A 19883-nucleotide genomic window follows, 5' to 3' on the forward strand; every position below is an offset into this window, starting at 1 on the left:
TCGTGTCCCAGGGTGGCTGTCATAACTTAGAAACACACAAGACAGAATTTTATAAGTTATGACGTTTCTAAGTTGTGTGTTTCGGTGTTGTGTTTAGGCATTGTGGATTACTAAGTTACGTGTATCTTAGTTACATATTTCTAAACTATGACAGTTCTTAGTTGTGTATTTTTAAGTTGTTATAGTTCTAAGTTATGACAGTTCGAAGTTGCATGTTTCTGCATTTTATTTTTCTAAGTTGTTGGATCTTGAATGGTAAAATTTTAGTTGTGTGTTTGTGGCAGAGGTTTTCATATGGTCTTTCATTCAGTTCCTACATAGTTCTCACTTTGACTGCTAGGGGGAGATAAATAACCCTCTAGACTACATGTGCTTCCTATTGGTGGCTTAGAATGCTACATTTTTATAACCTTGTTTATTTATTAACATATGGCATTCCCACACAGTATTTTCATTTAACAATGAACATTACTGTGAAAAACTAATTTTATGTATTATATAACTTAACACAAGGAAACATCATTACTATATTTAGATTTTAAATTCATTATATGTAATTTTTTGGTTTAAATGTTTTCAAATATGTTTCTGGAGGACTCTGCAGGCTTCTTTGAGTGACATGACTCTGACACATTTCTGGTTGCTTCGGGCATCGGGTCGGCCTTGGATGACGCGACATGTCACAACTCCAGTCCATTCCAGAAAGATGGCCAACTGGTATAAGAGCGGCGATGCAAGCCTCCACGGGAGTTGAGTGGAGTTTTTGTTGAGTGAAGAGGGCGAGAGACCTCCTTCTTTACGAACGACGGGACGACGGGACCGTGCGTGTGTGACTGAGTAGCACGAGACTCTCTCTCTCTCTCTGTGTGTGAAGGGGCGAAGGACTGGGGAGTGGGGACTGTGGACTGGACAGATACTTGGTGATTTGTGAACAGACATTAAGTGTAGTGATTTAATTAGGAATGTAAATATTAGTAACAAATAAAACTGTATTAAATTAATAGGGCTATTCTTACGAATCTTTTTCCCCACTCGTAACAATAGTATAACAATAAGATAAATAAAATGTTTTCATTTATATTTGCTTAAAGCACATTTTGTACTATCCAGTAATCTGTTACTAAAAAATTGGTTGTCTGTAAAGTCGGTTTACGGACGGTAGTTTAACGTGACGACGTCATAACAAAACATTGATGAAATGATTGATCCAGAAGAAAAGGAAATATCATATTCGGCCTGATACTGAGCCATAATAGGTTTTTGCAACCAAACCATTTAGGCATTAAAAATATTATATTCTTTGAGGAAGAAATTTTTTTAAAATTTTTCTATCTTTTGTATGATAAAATCTACCTCTGCATACTTTTATGAATAAAATTGATTCAATTTTATTGAATTATCACTATTTTGTATGGATACAAAGAAGGAGTGAAATGAAATGTACAATTTAATTAATAAAGTTACTTTTATTTGCATTCATTAATTCAAATATATTTATTACTTTTGAAATGTTGCGTGCGCCGTATTTATTTTTACAAGTACAAAACAAATTCGCAGCTGCAGAGATTCGGACCGATAACCTTTGGATTGGAAGTCATCCATGCTAACCACACGACCACGAGACCATATTGAGGATAATTGTTTCAGATGTTATAAATTAATAATATTCCACGCACTATATTTGTTTGAATTTCTTTTAACTAACATATTCTCTGTTGGAATCAAAATATTTACACGCTCGTGGGCTCATAACTATAATACGGTGTGTGATTTAGTTGATCAAATAGTAACTCATGACTAGAGACCTGCAAAATTCGCGGATTCATTGACCTCTAGGATAGACTCCTCAGTCCTTTAAATACTCGCGGAAATGACACCTGTTCATTGGCTACTGACGCGTGAGACGTCTCAACTAGGCTGACCGTAATTCAGCACTTTCTTGGTTTAGTGTTTTCCATTGGCTCACAGTTCCCCGGATAAAATGTGGGGCAATCGCAGAAGCGGTACGAAGGTATAGTTGTTTTGATGCTAGCCTATCGCAAAATGAATCCGCGAATTTCGCATGTCTCTACTCATGACAAATAATTACCAATGTCAAACTAAAGCGTGAAAAGTATCATACCAGCAATAAATATTTAGTTACACAGCTAAAACAATACTCATACAACATTGTTTAAATATACTGATTTACACTAGTAATTAAAATAATACGTACTTGTAAGAATGCCATTTTCTTGCGAATATACTCCCGTGGCGCGGTGCACAACAATAACCTCGAACCAGTACGCCGCCACGTGCCGGCCGAGTTCTCTGTACCGTCCGCAACATACCAGAGAGATGCCACGCATGCGTAAACACATCCGTAGTGGGACATCCGTAGTGGGACAATTTTTCGTGCGTGCAGCCAGCATTCATCGATTTATTAGACGTCACGTCAAAAAATGACTATTAAAAATATAATAGCATTTTTAAAAACACCTATAATTTATTAACCAGGAAAATTGTAGTGGGACAAATATTGCGTCAAAGATCAAAGATATTTAACACTTTGTTGGTATTCGAAGCATTACGAATGTGGCGCTATCTTTCAGGTAGTTTTCAGTCTAAAATTTGCAGTCTAAGAGATCTCTATTTTCGACTAGCACTTATATTAAAATCAGGGACTGGAAGTAACGCGCTACTAGTAACGACGTTATTTGTAACAGTTACTTTTTATGGTAACGATCGTGGTAACTCAATATATTAAGTTTTCAGTAACTGTAACTGTAACTGAATTACATTTTTCTGCCTTAAAGTAACGATAATTGTCGTTACTTCTTGCGTTACATTTTTAAAATGTATTTCTTATTGAACGAACAACGATTTGTTGATTTTTTCAATCCCAGAACGAAAATCCCGACGAGCATATTATTTGCGATGGTATTGCTTGTACTTGTAAAACTGCTGTTGGCTAGCCTGTACTCGTATTTTGATTGTCATTTATTTAATATTTGCGGTATGCAGGTTTACTGCTGTGCTTTTTAATTAATTAACCTACCTGTGCACATGCGCGAAAGGAATTACAGAATCTAATGAAGCGAGAAGCCGAGAAAGCAGTCCAGAATTTTCGTTACCATGGCCTTCATACCCTAATTTTTACGTATCACATTTTTAGTTTTTCACAAAGTAACTGTTAAAGTAACTTACAGTTACTTTTCTCAGAACTGTAACTGTAACTGGTTTATTTTCAGTAGTGTAACTTAAAGTTGTAACAGGGTTACATTTCCAATGGAGTATCTGTAACTGAGTTACTTTTTAAAAGTAACTTTCCGGTCCCTGATTAAAATACTACCATAGTGTTAAAATTCATTATACAGTTAATACTAAGTTTCTGCACACTTTAGAAGTTATACTCTATGGCATGATAAAAATATTAACCTAAACATTTAAAAACACACATTATAACACTAAGTATATGTTGGTAAATTAGTTTTTGCTTGAACGACTGAAATCATTCTGTAAAAACACCTACAAAAAACGTTAATGTTCTTGAGCTTTTTCATATTTATTATTATAAATAATATTTACTGATGGGTTAAATCCCAATTTTCTTGAATCCGAATTTTAAATTCAAATTTCATAGAGTATCTCGAATATACCCCTCAATTCCAAATCTAGGGGTCAAGTGTCAAACATAGTTAATATACAATAAATTAAACATTATTAACTACAGTGTTGAAGAATTCTATCTTTTAAATGGGTGTTTCACAAATAAAGTTTCCAGAATCAATACATATTGTAATTTGTTATTATAATAATTAAAAGTAATATATCTTGAGTAATGGTAACATGATAGGTATGAAGGAAAAAACAACCTAGTTAACTTCAGAGGTTATAAGTGTTGAATTTTGAAGTTTATTTTATGTCCTTTAATATTTTTCTTCAAATCTTTTTCTTTGAATATTGAGTCCTTCGAATACTAAGAATATGATGGTGTTTGAGGATCTGAGGATTTGATTGACCCATCCCTAATAAGTAGGCCTGTGCGAATATTTAAATTTTCGAATATCAAAACGAATAGTTTATCATTCGTATTCGATTCGATTTCGAATACTAACACTTTGAAAAAATGAATATTCAGTCATTTACAAAAAAGGCTGAGCGGGATCACTGAAACCGGGAAACATTTCGGGATCACGGAGGTTTCTCTCGTTGGGCGGGGGCAAAAGTTCCGCGGGATTTTCGTAATGTTTTAGAGTTATGTATGTGGAGTTATTCCATTACATCTGGCCACGTAAAACCCGTTTGAACACAGTAATTCGGAGCGATAACTAACTTATTTTATGTAGAAGAATGTCGTCAGGTCGTTTAAAATAGATTTGAACTGTCAGCATACTGATAAAGATAAATACGTGTCTGTAAAATCCACACAACCGGGGTGTTATAGGTGGCAGTTTTCAGATTTGAGGGTGAAACATGGTTTGTCGGCACTGTAATTTTGTTCCGAATGTGACGGCGAAGAGAAAGAAAATTGTACAGACCATGTGGAAAACATCTGACCGCATACTCACAGCAAAGACTCCAAAAGCCTAACGTAAATGTTTTTCAATAGGATAATACACAGTATATGACTGGAGGCAGGCGGCTACCCCCCCCCCCCCCCCCCCTTCAAACCCTTCCCACCATTCCCAAATTCCTTGCGTAGTGACAGATCAGGCAATTATCCTGTCCCGCGCGTCACTAGGAGGGTGTTTATTAAAGTTCTTTTTTTTCTTCAGATCCTATTTTGATTCCCATGAGAAATAATTATTTCCCAGCCCGAATTACAGGAAATGAAATTCCATTCCCACACAGCGTATTTATGAAGTGTAGTTGCTGTACACATATAGTAGGGCCGCGACGTCTTGGCGGGTCGACTCCCTAGAGCTCAGCGACCTTGTAATCGACACGTCCCTCCTTGTCTGCTCCGCAGATAACAACAGCCTGGAAGTCTTCATGCCGTTCCGAAAACATTGGTCGAGAACAATCTCATGTACGGTGCAACACAGCGCAGATCTTAATGATACAAAGATGCGATAATGCTTTACGGTAATTTATTATTTAAAGGTAGTGCACCATTTGCTCGACTGGGCAGCTTAGTTAAACATAGCTATTCAATTCTTTAAAGTTAAGAACTAAATTTGAAATTGTGGGTTGCTGTAGGAAACACAATTAATTAAGACTTGCATGTAACTCCCTCGCTGATGCTTTCTTTTCCATTTCGTTTGGCTGAAATGTGAAGACGATCGACATGACACTTTCACGCACTTCAAGAACCTTACCACTTTTATGCACACGGGTTGGTAATTTTTCCATAACAGCACTCTGAAAGAACCATTTTAGTCATTTCGAGGGGGCCAAAAACCATATTTATAACAAACCATCCTCGCGTATTTTATAGTCTCCTGTTGTTGTGCTTGCTTTATAAACAAGAGAGGCTCCGGGAAGGAAGCCCTGCCTAGAACTAACGCTTACAACTATCAGTCTGTGCGCTGCATTTCCTGTTGCCATTACCTACACCTTCAACGTCACCTTTCTTTTGCCAACATTTCTGAAAGGTTAAATTAGTGTCAACACAGGATTCATCCATGTCAAATATCTTCTTCCCAGCCTCCCTGCACTGTTTCATCTGAGTCAGGTACCGTGATCGCCAAGCAACAACGTCAGATCTTTCGAGAAGAAGCATTCGCTTATTTTGGCTTCTTCTCCACACAAACCCCATTTCTTTGAGTATTTTACGCAGTGATGTCTTTCCCCAACTCCATCCGATTTTTTCTTTCAAAACTGGCAGTAGTTTCCTTGTTGTGGGAACCACTTTTTTTACTGCATAAAATTCGTAGCTAGTGTCTCTGATCACTCTTCCATCAAAGTAATCAACTGACAACAAATGTTTCCCAGTTTTTTTGGCTTGAAATTAATAATTAAACATGAGAGGCTGTTTCACGGTCAAATAAAGGAGTGTTATATATATGTAAATATAAACATATAAATTGTAAATAAATAATGTATTAATATAATATACATTAATATTTATAGTAAAATCATATATATAATAAAATATATAATGCAATATATAATGTATATGTATGTATAATGTACCATGTAATGTAATATATCATGTAATATAATGCAATATAATGTGTAGCAATATCGGCTACACTTGTAGCTAACAAATATTCTAACAAGCGGTGCAGAAAGTTTGGAAAATTGCCAAATGCAAAACAAACAAACCGCGGGTGAAATTACGGGGAATGCGTTGAAAAACTTATAATGTTGTTGTTTGTTTTTTATTTGGCGTCTCTCTGTTGTGTTTTCGGATGCGCAAAACTGATCTTTGGCTTATACCTGTGTATCGCGCAGCTCTTTCGGTTGCTTTTGCAAGAGGTACTAGCAGACATTTGTTGGCAGATTCTTCATCACAACACTGGATTACACTACTTATAATTCCCCTCTCCCCACTATGTATTACTTTATTGTATCTTGAATGTCCTGCGTCGGGCTCCATTATTCACTTCAAACTGATAGCGTGGCGCCTGATGTTTTTGCTATGAACCGCATAGCTGCTGATGTGCGCGCGCAGCTGCTTCCCCTCTCATTTACTCTTCCCCGCTACCCCGCAAAACGACACGCCAAGACGTCGCGGCCCTACAGTACAGTACCTTGTGAGTGTGTCTTATAGTAACATTGAATGCTGAGATTTTATCATTTGTGCAATAGTAAGGTGGCATACATATCCATTACTTATAAGTACTTGCGCAGTGAACATCAGAATGACTGATTTTCCAACAGTGGGACGATCTGTGATTTGGAAATTTTTTGACAAGTCGCAAACAAGTAAACAAGAAACAATTTGCAAACTTTGTAAGAAACGTTTGAAAACTCCAAAGGGTATGTATTAAATAGTTATATCATAGACATTAACGTGAAACATCCATCACATTTGCATGAAATTACCTAGATGATTTTTTTTAACATTCCTTGAATATGATAAAGGATTACATTGTTATCACATGGATATGTTAGCACATCTGTGATTGGCAAGTGTAGTTTTTAAGTATTGTTTCTTTGTGCTAAAGTGTGCTTATGTAGATAATAACAGAACTGCACCCTTTCTTAACCTTATAAAAATCTCACACCTTATTTCAGTCTGGAACTGTTAATATTTTTAAAATTAAGCACCACAATTTTAAACACACTCAAGACACTTATAATGATGTAAATGGATATTTCATGAAAATGGCAGATGCCTAGATTCATAGCATTGAAAACTTTTAAACATTCAAGAATTCAAATCTTTTCTTTTGCTTGAAACAAATTATAGATCTGATCTTGATATGCTTAAGTGAAATTAATTTAAAAAAAAAATAAGTGGATTTATGACAATTGCAATATTTATCTTAGTTAAAAAAATGCAGTTTTTTTTAAATTTTAATTTCTATGTAATAAAATAAAATAAAAATTCTAATAAGTTTTTCATACTGTATAAATACATTTTCCACTTTTTCAGGGACAACTTCTACCATGATTAACCACTTGCAGCTACATTATGATGAATATTCAGATTATCAATCACAAGTCAAGAAACTTAAGGTTACAAGGACACAGATGGAGACTTCTGCAGGTTCATCACACACACAGTCAACAATTTCCAGCTTCATTCAGCCAACCAAGTGGGAGCCTTCAAATGCTAATGCAAAAAAACTAACTGACAGGGTAGCAAATTTCATTGTAAAAGGTATGCTTCCCTTTGCCATTGTAGATGAACCAGGATTTAGGGCAATGTTGGAGGAAGCACAACCCAAATACACTGTTCCAAGCCGTACAACATTCTCACGCAGTATTGTTCCAAATTTGTACCAAAAATGCAAAAGTAAAATGCAGGAAACATAGGCTAATGATATCCAAGATATTCAGTCAATGTCATTCATAACAGATTCTTGGACATCAAGAGCCTCAGATTCTTACCTGTCTCTCACTTGCCATTATGCAGACACACATTTTAATTACAGGTCTCACTGCCTAAAAGTCAGCAAACTGAGTGGTGCTCATACAGCATTTTCCATAAAAGCTTCTATTGTTGAAACTCTGGAGGAATGGGACATATTAAGTAAAGGAAACACTATCCCACTGTTTATTGTCTCAGACAATGCTCGTAACTTTAGAGCTGCACTTGAAGCAATAAATTGCAAATCACAAACTTGTTTTGCACATACTTTGCAGCTGGCAAATGGAGATGCCAAAAAGGAAACAGAAGGACTTCAAAATATGTGCCAGAAAGCAAGGTCCATAGTGGGGTACTTCTCACGAAGCACTTCAGCAAGAGATAGGCTTCATGAAAAGCAAAAGAGATTAGGGGAACCTGTTCTTGAATTAATTCAAGATATTGAAACAAGGTGGAATTCGGAACGTGACACGCTGGCCAGACTTATTTTGGTTAGAGAATCAGTTGGGGCAGCTCTACAAGGAACTAATTTGGACTCATTCACTCAGAATGAATGGAATCTCTGCAAGGCTGTTGATGTTTTGGAACCTCTTACAGAAGCTACTAAAGAGGTCAGTTCAGATAGTTTCCCCACTAGTTTGCTAATTTTTTCCATTCTCTTCTGCATGGAGAAGATGCTGGCAAATTATACTTCTGATGAAGAGCAAGCAGTAACTCTTGCCAAGAACTTACTTAAAAGCTTGCGATCACATTTCATGGTGTACCAAGATTGTGAAGTAAATGTGTTTTCTATGATGGTAGATCCACGGTTCAAAGATTCACTAATTGAGGATGAAAATTTAAAAAAAAATATGGGTTGAAAATTTGTGCAGGGAGGCATGTAAGCTGTGTAAGCTGAACACAGTAGCTGAAACTATAACTGAGACAAGTGAGGCTACAAGTGAAATGCCTGTTAAGAAGTCATCTCTGTGGGCCTACGTGAAACCTTCAACAGCAGCTCAGTCTACTCTTGCAAGCTACGAAGAAACTATCCAAGGAGAAGTAAACGAATATCTGGCAGCACCCTTAATCCCAAAGAATGAAAATCCTTTCAGTTTCTGTTCAGAGAAGGGGCGCACTTGTTTCCGAAACATAGCTGTGTTAGCAAGAAAGTACTTGCCTATACCTGCCACACAAGTGTGCAGTGAGAGACTTTTCTCAACAGCTGGCAACATTGTGACGTGTAGAAGAGAGAGTCTACTCCCCGAAAATGTAGAGCAGCTTGTGTTTCTCCACAAAAATTTAAATTAGCTAATATGTAGTGATGTGACAAAACTTTTTTTAATACGAACTAATTATAAAATTGGAGAACCTTAAAATTTTAAGTACTGTCAGTTTTTTGATTCTACATACATTGTATCAGTAAATATGTACCTGTTATCATATTGTAATGTGATGTGATATAACATGTTTTGTGGGATTTCAATTCTCATTCCAATTATTCGAACTCAATATTCGTATTCGAGAATAATTTGGTATTCGTATTCGAATTCGATTCGAACTAAAAAAAATGATATTCGCACAGGCTTACTAATAAGGCTATATTATAGTGTTATTAAAAAAAGTAAATTTTTTTGTCCCAGTGGAAATATTTGAACCATGTTCATACAGGTTACAAGTGTGAGTTTAATCACTAAGCAACAGAGACAATTTGAGTTTAGAAAGGAAACTGTGAAGTATAGTCTTTGTCAGTGTAATGCCATTTTTATAACATATTTTCAAACTTGGAATTACTTTTTACTATGATGATTTTAGTTTACCAAATGTTTTCCAGGATAGTGTCTCTATCATAAAAGTTTAATTTTTCATTGGCACACCAATGCATGTGGTATGTACCCTAATTTTTACAAAAGTGACTACGAGTTTATGTTTCACAATCTTTTCCCCATATTTCCGTTCATCGACTTCCGTTCTATTTTCACTAAATGACTCCTACCAAATGCCATATACCGAGAGTTAAGATGTTTACATTAATGGCATCATAATAATTGGATAGACTGAATTTAAAAAAAACTTAAGTCACAAAATTTTTGTCGTGGATTTTACCAGTAGTAATGTTCCTTTAAATGAAATCAGAAAGGTAATAAAATTTAAACAGATATTTTTATGTTGGTTAACTTGATAGTGTATGGTGTAAAAGAGAGCAAAATCATAAAACAATTTTGTGGACTTCCACTTTTCTGAATTTTTACAAGTAGTAAGGTCTGGCAAGTGTAAAAGAGAATTGAAAGTTGCAAAAGTCAGGTTCTACTTTAAATATTTGACGTGTAACTTTGACAGAAATTTAGCACAGCTAATAAAATTCAACAACTCTGATATAATTTGAGGCTCTGAGTGAAATCAGTTTCAGATTGGAATTTTACCTGGACACTGGAAAATGAAATTTTAAAGAAAAGCTGAAATGTCTTCCAAAATAATTTTTTTATCTCTATTTATAAATGTAATTCATGTTAAAATATTTTTGACATGTCACGTGATAAAAATTTATCTGTGTCAACTAATTCAAATATGGTATTAGAACCTCGAGAAGACCACAAAAAAATCCATCGCTGTCTGTACACTACCAAGGCCATTAGGTAACTGATCTCCCCCGCTAGCAGGAAGTCATATTATTCACAGAGACTTTCTCGGAGTGAACTTTTCCAAATCACTGAACCTCTTAAAAAATTTACTAGTATAATATGCAGAATGATAGGTAATTCGTGATTACCGATAGTGCTACACAATTGCAAGAAAAATTTAATACAATTGTTCTCTTATCATGAAATTTTTCACAACTTTTGACGCGTATAATTATTTTGAAAGATGTTTGACAACATATGATGTATATTTACGTGAAGAGTTACTTTAAACATTTCCAGCTAGCAAAAAAGGGTTCAAAGTCATTGTTATTCAGTCCTGTATGTAAGTGAGTATGAGGTACAATATTTTACATTAAACAAAAATATCAAATTTAGTTTTTACTTAAAGCAGGTAACAAAAGTGGATGGTAATGTAACATTATTAATAAAAATAGTTGCAAATATTTCTAAACTAGGAATGGCATTTTTTTATTCATACAAATAAATAATTTCCAAATGAATGTGCTGCACATATAGTTGGATACACTAAAAATATACAAACGTGCATGTATAGTATGTTCTTAGATTTAACACCGTAAGATGCACATTCCACCCATTTCATACTCTTATTTGTCAGGATGGGCATGCACAACTTAACGTTTACACATTTGTTTTACAAATACAGAAGGCCTAATTATTACTTTATTTGTTGGAACTTATCATGATACATGCACAAAAATAATCTCCATTGCATTAATAATAATAATAAAATATTAATAAATAATTATAATAAATATAATAGAAATAATTTTAACCTACTAGTACGAAACCTCTGATTATGAATAACTTCGCTGGAGCATTTTGTTAAATATCATGCATCACTCTGTGTTTTTTTTGTTTAGTGAAAACTAGGCTTTCAAAAAATTTGTTTGTGGTAATGATTTGTTCAAAAAACATTTTTATAAATAAATTTTGTTTTGTTTTGATATCTTAACCTTTTTATGTGGTTCCCCTGGGAAGGTATTGTTGACGTTTCGCCCCGAGGCTTTTGCCGCTTGCAGTGTAAACAGTTAGGGTGTTCAGCCCCAGCAGCATGCGCCTGCCTGCAGTTGGCTGGTGCAGTGCGCCGTGTGGTGCCGCCCCACTCGCTCTCCGGTCAGTCAGGAGCTGCTTGTGTCTGGCGAGATCTTACACTCCCATTCTGAAGTCATGTTGCACACTTTTCTCTTGAAATTGGCATTTTGATATAGTCCCGTGTCTTTCGCTTAAACTTATCTTTGGTCTAGATTTTCTCAGAAAAACTATGTGCATGTTGGTCATTACCAATCACAAAATTTGTTTTGGTTTCAGACCTACTGTGAAAATTAATTTGACTCATCAGTTAGTTACCCCCGTATTCTTGTCGTGCAAAGAAAATTCAGCTTCCATCGATAGAAGCAAAGCTATCGTGGAATTGGTGTAATCATATTCCGAGGTGATGACTAAATGTTTAAGAAAGTGCAATATTCTTCCCTACAAATTTTATCTGAAGGACGAAATACCCATTCAGGCTAAACATCATAAAATTTCACCGCCAAAACTCCAGATCATGCAAGCGATTGCAAACCGTTTGTTGGACAAGGGCATTATTTCACCCTCCATCTCAGACTGCAGTTCGCCCACCTTCTTAGTCCCTAAGAAACACTCTGGCAAGTATAGACTTGTACAAAATTTTCAACACCTGAATGATAAAATTTACAAGGATCAATTTCCATTACAGCCTGCCTTACACCAATTAGCAGCCAGCACTTCACTCGCTGTCTGACACCTTGTTGTTTGTCTGCGGCTAGAATGCTCGCTGCAGGGCCTGCTCTGGGAAGCTGGTGCCAGACACCTGTTGACTGCCACTTCTTCTCGGCACCTGGCCGTCCTCCCTGCGGCGAGTCTTCTCCGCGCTCTGTTCTGGAACTCTGGTAGGAGTGGCTCGTTCCGGCCATCTGCAGCTGTTATCCTGAACTGTAGCGGTGGCGCCTCTTGCTTCTGGCTCTGCTGTGCGTCCGAGAACTGAACGTAACGCCCTTCCCCCTGCGGGCAAGTCTCCTGGCCGGCTGCTGAAAGGCCCGCTGACTCCTGCGAGCACACTTCCCGCTCGACAGGGGTGCGGCACTGATAACCGCACCCTCCGTGCATCTTGAGCCATGTTCGTCGTGTTGGAGACACACCCGGAGGCTGGAAGCAGGACTGTTACCTTTGTCCTCCGTCGTGCTGCCGTTCAAGCCTTGAAGATCCTTGTCAGTTCCACAGCGGTTCAAAGTTACGTTTTCCTGTGTACGTCTCTTCATCTTACAAACATTTACTTACCTTCAGCATTGAAGAATGTTATTTTTTTTGTTATTATGGCACTTTAGTTACTTATTTTCATTTTAATATCTTGTGTTGGGACATTGGACTGGTGATGTCAATCCTGCTGACCGAATTTTTCGCCCGGCGGGGCACGGACAGTTGAGGGCAGAGAAATACTAACTAGTCATCGCATCTTTGAAGTACCCAGGGCATAGTGTCAACAACCCCTCCTCCCTATCCCTTGGTACCCTCCAGAGTACCCAGGGCATAGTGTCAACAACCCCTCCTCCCTATCCCTTGGTACCCTCCAGAGTACCCAGGGCATAGTGTCAACAACCCCTCCTCCCTATCCCTTGGTACCCTCCAGAGTACCCAGGGCATAGTGTCAACAACCCCTCCTCCCTATCCCTTGGTACCCTCCAGAGTACCCAGGGCATAGTGTCAACAACCCCTCCTCCCTATCCCTTGGTACCCTCCAGAGTACCCAGGGCATAGTGTCAACAACCCCTCCTCCCTATCCCTTGGTACCCTCCAGAGTACCCAGGGCATAGTGTCAACAACCCCTCCTCCCTATCCCTTGGTACCCTCCAGAGTACCCAGGGCATAGTGTCAACAACCCCTCCTCCCTATCCCTTGGTACCCTCCAGAGTACCCAGGGCATAGTGTCAACAACCCCTCCTCCCTATCCCTTGGTACCCTCCAGAGTACCCAGGGCATAGTGTCAACAACCCCTCCTCCCTATCCCTGGGTACCCTCCAGAGTACCCAGGGCATAGTGTCAACAACCCCTCCTCCCTATCCCTTGGTACCCTCCAGAGTACCCAGGGCATAGTGTCAACAACCCCTCCTCCCTATCCCTTGGTACCCTCCAGAGTACCCAGGGCATAGTGTCAACAACCCCTCCTCCCTATCCCTGGGTACCCTCCAGAGTACCCAGGGCATAGTGTCAACAACCCCTCCTCCCTATCCCTGGGTACCCTCCAGAGTACCCAGGGCATAGTGTCAACAACCCCTCCTCCCTATCCCTGGGTACCCTCCAGAGTACCCAGGGCATAGTGTCAACAACCCCTCCTCCCTATCCCTTGGTACCCTCCAGAGTACCCAGGGCATAGTGTCAACAACCCCTCCTCCCTATCCCTTGGTACCCTCCAGAGTACCCAGGGCATAGTGTCAACAACCCCTCCTCCCTATCCCTTGGTACCCTCCAGAGTACCCAGGGCATAGTGTCAACAACCCCTCCTCCCTATCCCTTGGTACCCTCCAGAGTACCCAGGGCATAGTGTCAACAACCCCTCCTCCCTATCCCTTGGTACCCTCCAGAGTACCCAGGGCATAGTGTCAACAACCCCTCCTCCCTATCCCTTGGTACCCTCCAGAGTACCCAGGGCATAGTGTCAACAACCCCTCCTCCCTATCCCTTGGTACCCTCCAGAGTACCCAGGGCATAGTGTCAACAACCCCTCCTCCCTATCCCTTGGTACCCTCCAGAGTACCCAGGGCATAGTGTCAACAACCCCTCCTCCCTATCCCTTGGTACCCTCCAGAGTACCCAGGGCATAGTGTCAACAACCCCTCCTCCCTATCCCTTGGTACCCTCCAGAGTACCCAGGGCATAGTGTCAACAACCCCTCCTCCCTATCCCTTGGTACCCTCCAGAGTACCCAGGGCATAGTGTCAACAACCCCTCCTCCCTATCCCTTGGTACCCTCCAGAGTACCCAGGGCATAGTGTCAACAACCCCTCCTCCCTATCCCTTGGTACCCTCCAGAGTACCCAGGGCATAGTGTCAACAACCCCTCCTCCCTATCCCTTGGTACCCTCCAGAGTACCCAGGGCATAGTGTCAACAACCCCTCCTCCCTATCCCTTGGTACCCTCCAGAGTACCCAGGGCATAGTGTCAACAACCCCTCCTCCCTATCCCTTGGTACCCTCCAGAGTACCCAGGGCATAGTGTCAACAACCCCTCCTCCCTATCCCTTGGTACCCTCCAGAGTACCCAGGGCATAGTGTCAACAACCCCTCCTCCCTATCCCTTGGTACCCTCCAGAGTACCCAGGGCATAGTGTCAACAACCCCTCCTCCCTATCCCTTGGTACCCTCCAGAGTACCCAGGGCATAGTGTCAACAACCCCTCCTCCCTATCCCTTGGTACCCTCCAGAGTACCCAGGGCATAGTGTCAACAACCCCTCCTCCCTATCCCTTGGTACCCTCCAGAGTACCCAGGGCATAGTGTCAACAACCCCTCCTCCCTATCCCTTGGTACCCTCCAGAGTACCCAGGGCATAGTGTCAACAACCCCTCCTCCCTATCCCTTGGTACCCTCCAGAGTACCCAGGGCATAGTGTCAACAACCCCTCCTCCCTATCCCTTGGTACCCTCCAGAGTACCCAGGGCATAGTGTCAACAACCCCTCCTCCCTATCCCTTGGTACCCTCCAGAGTACCCAGGGCATAGTGTCAACAACCCCTCCTCCCTATCCCTTGGTACCCTCCAGAGTACCCAGGGCATAGTGTCAACAACCCCTCCTCCCTATCCCTTGGTACCCTCCAGAGTACCCAGGGCATAGTGTCAACAACCCCTCCTCCCTATCCCTTGGTACCCTCCAGAGTCGTGTGCATTGTCTGGGGGAGCTGAGCCTCTGATGACCTAGCCTGGGTATGAAGGGCACCGAGGGTCTGGCCATGTCAAGTGTTCAGTGATTCTAGCAAGCACTTGCTGAACCTGTTAATGCCAAATAGTAATTACTTCAAATAATAGTATGTACATAAGTTTTCAATATTAAATTTTAATCCATACTTAGGATGCAATCACCAGTTATATCTAATGCTCTGCTACAGGTAACAGTGTACATGAATAATTATTGGAGTTCGGTTAGAATATGCTTAAATTAATCATTTAGTTACTCTTATTTTATACATATAAATTAGCGTCCAAATGCACACGAGAGTAAGCTCAGCTGTGAGTACTGGGGACTGCTGGCTGAATGTGCGCAGCCTCCAGCTGCTGCTGCAGCTTGAGCAGACTCTGGTGGATGTGACTGTACTGCTGCCGAGCCTCCGCGGCCACAGTGTCCAGCTGGGACTGTACCTGCGCCCAGGCAGCCTCTGCCTCTCTGGCGCGCGGCACGTACAGGTAGCAGTCGTTGGCGACGCTGGGGTGCGTGAGCTTGACGTAGCTGTAGTCGCCGGCCGACGGGGAGCGGTGGTCTCGCCGGTGCTTGCGCCGCTCTGCCACCAGGCGGTAGGCGCTGCCCACGATGTCTCGTGGCACACGGCGCTCGCGCGGGTCGTTGGGGCGGATGTAGAGCGAGCTCTGGTAGGGCGAGGTGAGTAGCAGGGCGCTCCGGTGACACAGGGTCAGTAGCTTGGCAGGCAGGCAACGCAGCAGGCGGGAGAACAACATGCTCTCCAGGTGTGCCACCAGTTGCGCCTGCCGCACCAGGCGGTCCAGGCCTGCCGACTGCTGCAGCCCCTGGATGTCGCTCACCGCCAGCCCCACGAGCAGGTTCGTCAGGATCACCGTCACGAGGATCACGAACGCCGCGAAGAGCACGTGAGAAGTGAACGGGTACTGCACCGGGTACTGTTCCACGTTGTTGTAAAAGATGTCCTCGAACTCTAGCTCGCCGGACATCATCACCAGGGTCTTGATGAGGCACCAGCCCAGGTTCTGGAAGGCGGGGTAGTTGGAGAAGAGCACGCCGAAGCTCAGCGAGAACGCCAGGAACAGGCAGGTGTACGTGAGCAAGAATTTGGCGAAGTTGATGGCGACGATGGTGAACATCTGCACGTACAGGCCGAACATGGGGAAGCGACCGACGATCATCATGAGCTCCACCCAGGTGAAGAAGATGGCGACCGCGGCAACATGGTGCTGCCAGTCTTGGACGTCTTGCTTCACACTGCCGCCACGGTGGACGTGCACCACGCACGGGAACACACACGCGATGATGAGCCACTGAAGCCAGTTCTCCCAGTGGTTGATGTAGCTCGTCCAGCTGTGCGCGATCTGGAATACTTCCTTGCCCAGGAACAGCATGTTGAAGGCTATCACTATGTACCCTATCACGTCCAGGTATTTGGGGATTTGACATCCCGAGGAGTTCCCCACGTCCTCGGAGCAGTTGTTGAGGTACATGAGCCATATGTAGATGGAGAACAAGAGCGCGAACACGGAGTGGAAGACGAGGCTGAACAAGAAGAACTTCCTGATGCGCCGCCACTTGAGGAAGAGGAAGGTCTCGCAGAGCGGGTGCTGCAGAATGTGGCGCTGGCCGACCTCGATGAAGGCCAGCAGCAGGCCGCTCTCCCCTCGCTCCACGCTCGGCACCAGCACGCGCAAGTCCAGCTTCAGCTCGCAGTCCACGTCGCCGATCTCGTGCTCGTGCAGCTTCACGGCCGCGTCCAGCTGGGAGAGGATGCGCGGCAGCACGGCGGGCGTCCTGCGCACTATAAAGGTGAGGGCGGACACACCGCCGTGGGTGCGCGCCGTCATGTCGGCCCCGTGGCGCAGCAGCAGCCACACGCAGGCCGACAGCTCGTTGAGCGCCGCGATGTGCAGCGGCGAGTAGCCGAAGCTGTCGGCCTGGTTGACGGCGGCGCCCGCCTCCAGCAGCGCGCGCACGCACTCGCAGGAGCGGCAGGTCTTGACGATGGCTCCGTGCAGCGGGGTGCGGCCGTCCACGTCGAGCGCGCTGGGGTCGGCGCCGCGCCGCAGCAGCAGGTCCAGGGTCTCGCCCGCCTGCGCCAGGGCGGCCAGGTGCAGCGGGGTCTGCAGGCGGCTGTTGGGGGCGTCCACGTCTGCGCCGGCGTCCAGCAGCAGCCGCGCGCACTCGGCGCTCTCGTCCTCGGCGGCCAGGTGCAGCGCCGTGGTCTTGGAGGGCCCCATCTGCACGCGCACGTCTGCCCCGTGCTCCAGCAGCAGCTGCACGCTGGCAGCCGAGCCCCTGGCGGCCGCCACGTGCAGGGGCGTCTCCGTGTACACCTGCGGGGTGTTGGGGCTGGCCCCGGCCCGCAGCAGCTCCCTCATGCAGTCTGTCGCCTCGCTCTGCACGGCGTAGTGCAGTGGGCTGCGGCACGTGATGCCCGCGTCCACCTCGGCGCCCGCTCCCAGCAGCAGCCGCACGCAGGCCAGGCTGCCGGCACTCGCCGCGCAGTGCAGCGGGGTGGCCAGGTGCTGGTGGTCCCAGGCCCGCACGCTCGCCCCTCTCCGCAGCAGCAGGTCTGCGCAGCCCGCCGCGCCGCTGGCGGCCGCCAGGTGCAGCGCGCTCCTGCAGCACCGTCCTCCCTCTCAGGCTCGTGCCATGCCCAGGAGCGGCTCGCGTAACTTGCAGTGAAAATGGAACGCGCAAGTGAACTGGAAACTTCAGTCCTTGAGTATTTTAGCAGGTTGGGTTGCCGAAAAGCTGCAGAACCAGTTTTCTATTCTTAGTAATGGAACAACTGTTCGTAACAGTTGTGTATCTTCTTGGATAAAAACTTATAATTTGGTGGGCTAGAAAACCCATCAGCACAGTGGCCAAACCAAGTGAAAGAACTAAATAGAGTGTTTCAAACATATTAGGGCTCAAAAATCTATAATTGAAAAAGTGCAGTCAAAAAAATTTGTAAAAAAAATACATCAAAAAAATTTTCAAGTATTGTGGAAGATGTGACAGTATTTGTACGACATAACACTTTCATCACAATGAACTTTCTAATTGACATTTGAGATGGTTCAAGAAAACCTTTTAAAGGTTGCTATCACATGAGGGGTCGTTTCTCATTGAAGTTATGTGTCCCATTATGCCTAGAGCCCACCACAATTATTTCTGTGCATGTGGACCTGACCACTCCTATCTCATGTTGTGTGTAGCGAGGCTACTTATGTTAAGCAAACAAATGGCCTTGGATCAAAAAATTTCAAGCAGAAGGCGACTGGCGAGTGGAGCTCCTTACTTCGGGTAGCGGCTGGTTGCCGGTCCAGGCTGCAATGAGCAGCCCTGTGTAGCGGGCATGACAACTCACCGGCCCAGCATGTCGGTGGTGTTGGGGGAGCTGCCAGCGTCCAGAACTGCAGCCAGGGCAGGCTGGTTGCCGGTCTAGGCTGCAATGAGCAGCCCTGTGTAGCGGGCATGACAACTCACCGGCCCAGCATGTCGGTGGTGTTGGGGGAGCTGCCAGCGTCCAGAACTGCAGCCAGGACAGGCTGGTTGCCGGTCCAGGCTGCAATGAGCAGCCCTGTGTAGCGGGCATGACAACTCACCGGCCCAGCATGTCGGTGGTGTTGGGGGAGCTGCCAGCGTCCAGAACTGCAGCCAGGGCAGGCTGGTTGCCGGTCCAGGCTGCAATGAGCAGCCCTGTGTAGCGGGCATGACAACTCACCGGCCCAGCATGTCGGTGGTGTTGGGGGAGCTGCCAGCGTCCAGAACTGCAGCCAGGGCAGGCTAGTTGCCGGTCCAGGCTGCACTGAGCAGACCTGTGTAGCGGGCATGACAACTCACCGGCCCAGCATGTCGGTGGTGTTGGGGGAGCTGCCAGCGTCCAGAACTGCAGCCAGGGCAGGCTGGTTGCCGGTCCAGGCTGCAATGAGCAGCCCTGTGTAGCGGGCATGACAACTCACCGGCCCAGCATGTCGGTGGTGTTGGGGGAGCTGCCAGCGTCCAGAACTGCAGCCAGGACAGGCTGGTTGCCGGTCCAGGCTGCAATGAGCAGCCCTGTGTAGCGGGCATGACAACTCACCGGCCCAGCATGTCGGTGGTGTTGGGGGAGCTGCCAGCGTCCAGAACTGCAGCCAGGGCAGGCTGGTTGCCGGTCCAGGCTGCAATGAGCAGCCCTGTGTAGCGGGCATGACAACTCACCGGCCCAGCATGTCGGTGGTGTTGGGGGAGCTGCCAGCGTCCAGAACTGCAGCCAGGGCAGGCTGGTTGCCGGTCCAGGCTGCAATGAGCAGCCCTGTGTAGCGGGCATGACAACTCACCGGCCCAGCATGTCGGTGGTGTTGGGGGAGCTGCCAGCGTCCA

General features: G+C 44.2%; 3 protein-coding genes across 3 annotated transcripts in view; 1 reads left to right on the plus strand and 2 right to left on the minus strand.

Annotated features, from left to right (window-relative positions):
• The window catches only part of LOC134530058 (1,5-anhydro-D-fructose reductase-like), a 166617-nt gene that overhangs the window by 39783 nt on the left and 106951 nt on the right, over positions 1-19883 (minus strand). The window lies entirely within an intron of this gene.
• LOC134530056 (ubiquinone biosynthesis monooxygenase COQ6, mitochondrial) overlaps positions 1-19883 on the plus strand; it is a 44530-nt gene that overhangs the window by 8229 nt on the left and 16418 nt on the right. The gene's annotated exons all lie outside the window — the stretch shown is intronic.
• LOC134530054 (transient receptor potential channel pyrexia-like) lies at positions 15418-19036 on the minus strand. The gene is made up of 2 exons (XM_063364597.1): positions 18889-19036; positions 15418-18152 (listed from the first exon to the last, which is right to left on the minus strand). Exons 1-2 carry the CDS (start codon positions 18897-18899, stop codon positions 15836-15838), a joined length of 2328 nt encoding a protein of 775 aa, XP_063220667.1. The 5' UTR covers positions 18900-19036; the 3' UTR covers positions 15418-15835.

Source organism: Bacillus rossius, chromosome 3 (assembly GCF_032445375.1).
Source record: "Bacillus rossius redtenbacheri isolate Brsri chromosome 3, Brsri_v3, whole genome shotgun sequence".
NCBI classification, from domain to species: Eukaryota; Metazoa; Arthropoda; class Insecta; order Phasmatodea; family Bacillidae; genus Bacillus; species Bacillus rossius.